At 52.6% G+C, this 4316-nt stretch overlaps 1 protein-coding gene across 1 annotated transcript in view; it reads left to right on the top strand.

Annotated features, from left to right (window-relative positions):
* The window catches only part of RYR1 (ryanodine receptor 1), a 110487-nt gene that overhangs the window by 102133 nt on the left and 4038 nt on the right, over nt 1-4316 (top strand). The window contains exons 85-88 of the mRNA XM_011372340.2: nt 988-1118; nt 2775-2817; nt 3938-4068; nt 4167-4227. Coding sequence (XP_011370642.1) covers nt 988-1118; nt 2775-2817; nt 3938-4068; nt 4167-4227 — 366 coding nt within the window. The remainder of the gene's footprint in view (nt 1-987; nt 1119-2774; nt 2818-3937; nt 4069-4166; nt 4228-4316) is intronic.

Below are 4316 nucleotides of genomic sequence, written 5' to 3'. Positions count from 1 at the left end.
CAGGGGTTGGTGAGGAAGCGGAAGACGACGAGGATGAGAACATGGTGTACTACTTCCTGGAGGAGAGCACAGGCTACATGGAGCCTGCCTTGCGTTGCTTAAGCCTGCTGCATACACTGGTGGCCTTTCTCTGCATCATTGGCTACAACTGCCTCAAGGTGGGCCATGACCATGGTTCTGGGCAGGGGCTTGTGTATTGTGGAGGAGGGGAGTGGGGGCACTGGCCGAGAGGACCTGGGGCAGGGGCTAGGGGACCTCACACAGTGGTTGGGACAGAGGGGGCTTGGAGTTGGGGTAAATGCTCGGGGACTGGGTACAGGATTGGGGTCTTCGGCAAAGACAATATTCAAACTGGGAGCTGATGCGGGTCATAGCTGAGGAGCCGAGTCCTGTGACTCTGTTAGTTTCTGGATCCAGAGGCAAAATTTGTCATTGGGAATAGTGTTTTCTGTATGCTTGTCAGTAGGTGAACTAAGATCTGTGGAGATCTGTGAAGTCTCAGACATAACATGGGTGCTGGGGGTGAGGGGATTGCGGATTCTGACATCAATTATGCTTGAGGTTTGTGGTACCCCAAAAGGAGGGTTATAAGAGTTTCAATTTAGATTCCATAAGATCTGACTGTTTTTTAGCAAGTCTTGATAATTTATGATCAATGAACAGGGCGCTTTTTACTTAAAACTTGTGCATACACTGTTCCCTCTGCTTAGCTTGCTTTTCCCCACTTCTACCTCCTTTCATAAGGTCTGAGTTCAGACCTCTCTCCCTTGCGAAGCCCCAGGCACTACTTCTGGGCCCTCACATTTTTTTCCCATCCCAGCCCTGACCCCTCTGCCCACGCTTTCCCATACCTCCCCTGATCCCTCCAGGAAGGCTTCTGTGATGCGGGGGCTCACACGGCCTCCAGCAAGATCTCCTGACTCCTGCTGAGGCTGTGGTCTCCTGCGGTGCCTGATGCACACCCTTTTGCCTCCCTGCACAATCTAGGTACCCCTGGTGATCTTCAAGCGGGAGAAGGAGCTGGCCCGGAAGCTGGAGTTTGACGGCCTCTATATCACCGAGCAGCCTGAGGACGATGACGTGAAGGGGCAGTGGAACCGACTGGTGCTCAATACACCGTACGGGCCCAGCCTCCACCTCGGGGTGGGTGGGAGGAGAGCTGGGCTTCCACTTCAGTCTGGGCCAGGGCCTCAAAAAACCGGCTGACCCTGACTCATTCCGATTACTGCTGACCCTGACTCATTCTCCCCAAGCCTTGGTCTTTGTCTCTTGAACATAGCCACAGTTCCTGTGCATTAAAGTGCCCGTGGGGGTGCTGCTGACACACGGAGATTCCTGGGCCCTGGCCTTGGAGATTCTGGTTCAGGGAGTCCAGGATGGAGCCCAGGAACCTGCATTCTAAACCCTGCCCCCATGTAGGGTTCTCACCCAGCTGCCAGGAGTGGGAGATGTGAAGTCATTTGGTTTTTAAACTGAGCCCAGAGAGGGAATAGGGGTGTGTGAGGGCAATGCAGTAGAACCGTGAACCCCCAAAGAGTACTCCCAGCCCACTCCATTTGCCCCCCAGATCGAGTCCCATTTCACATGTCCATACAGGGGGGTGGCATCATTAGAGGGGAGACATCTCTAGAATTAGAACACCAGGTCAGGTTTGAACTCTGGGTTGGCCACGCCCTAGCTAGGAATTCTTGGTCAAGTCACTTATCCTCTCTGTGCCTCGGATGCTTCATCTGTAAAGTGGGGATAAATAATAACACCAACCTCACAAGTATCCTGTAACCATGAAATGAGTTAATGTACTTTCTAGGACATAGTAAGTCCTGGGTAAGGGTGGGAAGTTATTTTATTACGAGGTCTTGCCTTAGCAGAGGTGGTGTGGGAAGGAATGAAGCCAAACCAAGCACATCCTATGCTCTCATTGTCACCATCAAAGGCACATTTAACTTATACACATTCAAGTCCATGCGCTTAACAAAGAGAGAGAAGCACTTGTTTAAAATAGTGTCTGCCCAAGACCTTGACTTCTAAATACCATTTCCCACGAAAAAGAACCAAGCTTCTTGGAGAAATGGCAGATTTCAGGGCCGGGGAGGGCAAGTGCAGAAGGAGCCTGGATGATGATGCTGTCGTGTCGGAAAGCAAGGATGCGCTCACTGAAAACGCGCTGTGCTGAGAGGACCTAGCCACCAGCTAGAGGGGCTCCTGCTGGACAAATCAGGGACAATGTGAGCATCAGTAAGGGCAGGTAGTGCCATGAATTGATGTGTTTCAGATAGGTCTAAATCTATGGAGTCGTGATAAATCTCCAAAAAAAAATCGAAACTCATTAGCCACCTTTGCAGGGTGCTAGGACATCAACTCATCAATCAGAAAACTGGTAAATAAAGGGCCAGGATCATCAAATAAAATTAAATAAAACAGTGCGAGAAAGCACACCACTCCCCAGGAGCTGGAGCAGGGCCAGGCTGCTGGCTCAGAGACCTTCCTGCCCTTCACACACAGGAGCCTCCTCAGCTGAATGCAGGTCTGTGTCTTTTCGTACCCAGACTCTGAAGGCAAGCCCCTTGCCCTACTGGGGTTCCACCAAAGATGGCAGTGCGGGTAATGGTTGGCCTGGGCAAACTTCGCCAGGCCTGAGGTCTTTAGAGGCTGACCCCGAGTGTGAGTGCAGGGTCCCCTGGGAGAAAAACATTGGAATTTCGAACCACCCTTGCCTGACTGGTGGCTCCTAGTCCTTCCTGCCCTGACATCTTGTGGTCTCTCTCCCTTGGCAGGTCGTTCCCCAGCAACTATTGGGACAAGTTTGTCAAGCGGAAGGTGAGAGGACGTGGATGGGGAGGTGGCAGGGCCTTCCGGGCTGGGTCCCTTGCTGCCACCCGGCCATCCCAGCCCTATCAAGGACTTGCTTTGTGTGCAACCTCGGGCAAGGAGCACCTCAGTTTGCCCATCTGGAAATGGGTGTGATAATCACTCCTCCCTCTCCGTAATGTGATGATGCATGTAATGAGCGTAGCATCGTTCCTGGCACAGAGTACGCACTCAATACATACCAGTTTCGAGGGAGGAAGTGAGGCATACTCTTTTAAGCACACAGACTCTGGAGCCGGATTGCCTGCTTTTCTAGCTGTGTCAAAATCTTTCTGTGCCTCAGTTTCCCTCATATTCAAAGTGAGGTAATACAGACCTGACTCCACAGGGTTGCTGTAGAGATTATTATGACCTATTTCATGAACAGTTTCTGGCATACAGGAAAAACTAGCTAAGTGTTGACTGTTACCATCATTCATTCACTCAGCAAATGTTTATTATGCACCTACTGTGTGCACAAGAATCGTGTTAGGGACCCAGCAGTAAACACAAGAAAGTGATTACGACACTCGTGCTGGAAAGACGGATGAACACATTCGTAGCGTTCATGTGTTGAGAGTAGAAGGGAAAACAGCAGTGAAGAGGTGTGTGTTGGCCGACAGGTTGCTTTTTTACGTAGGGTGGTCAGGAAAGGGCACATTAATTAAAAAGGTGGTGACGGAGTGAGCCAGTGGAAATCTGGGGGAAGAATGGCTGGGAGAATAGCCAGTGCAAAGGCCCCGAGGCAGGAATGTGCTGGTGTCTTTGAGGAACCGTGAGGAGGTCAGCGTCTGGAGCAGAGTGAGTGAAGGCGTGAGTGGGAGAAAAGTTCGTAGATGACAGGGACTCAGTCGTAGAGGATCTCTGCCTACCTATCGAATAATAAGAAATTATCTCAATTAATTTGGCTAATGAATCAGCTGGACCTTTATCACTTTTGGACCCTCCTGAGGATCTGAACAAAGTTTTGGCCCATCCCCCCAGGAAAAAAAGCACCCCCAATTTCAAAGTGTCCCCAGAACCCCCCATTCTGGCTACGGCCCTCCCGCACTCCAGCCGTGTCTGCACGGCCCCACGCGCTCCCGTGCAGGTCCTGGACAAGCACGGGGACATCTTTGGGCGGGAGCGGATCGCCGAGCTGCTGGGCATGGATCTGGCCACGCTGGAGATCACAGCCCACAACGAGCGCAAGCCAGCTCCACCGCCCGGGCTGCTTACCTGGTGAGCAGGGTCGGCCCTGCGCAGGCCCGGGGCAGGCGGGGGCGTGGCCGGGGGCGGGCCCTCAAGCATCTAGCTGTCCCTTTCCCCCCACTCCACAGGCTCATGTCCATCGACGTCAAGTACCAGATTTGGAAGTTCGGGGTCATCTTCACAGACAATGTGAGGAGGGGCCTGCAGGGAAGTGGCCCTAGGAGCACTGGGAGCTCCACCCCCAGGTGTCCCTGACCGGGGACTGACTCCGGAGCCCC

This window comes from Pteropus vampyrus, unplaced genomic scaffold, assembly GCF_000151845.1.
Source record: "Pteropus vampyrus isolate Shadow unplaced genomic scaffold, Pvam_2.0 Scaffold203, whole genome shotgun sequence".
In the NCBI taxonomy this organism is placed as follows: Eukaryota; Metazoa; Chordata; class Mammalia; order Chiroptera; family Pteropodidae; genus Pteropus; species Pteropus vampyrus.
The sequence above is the reverse complement of the archived record's forward strand: the minus strand, read 5'-3'. Positions and strand labels throughout refer to the sequence as shown.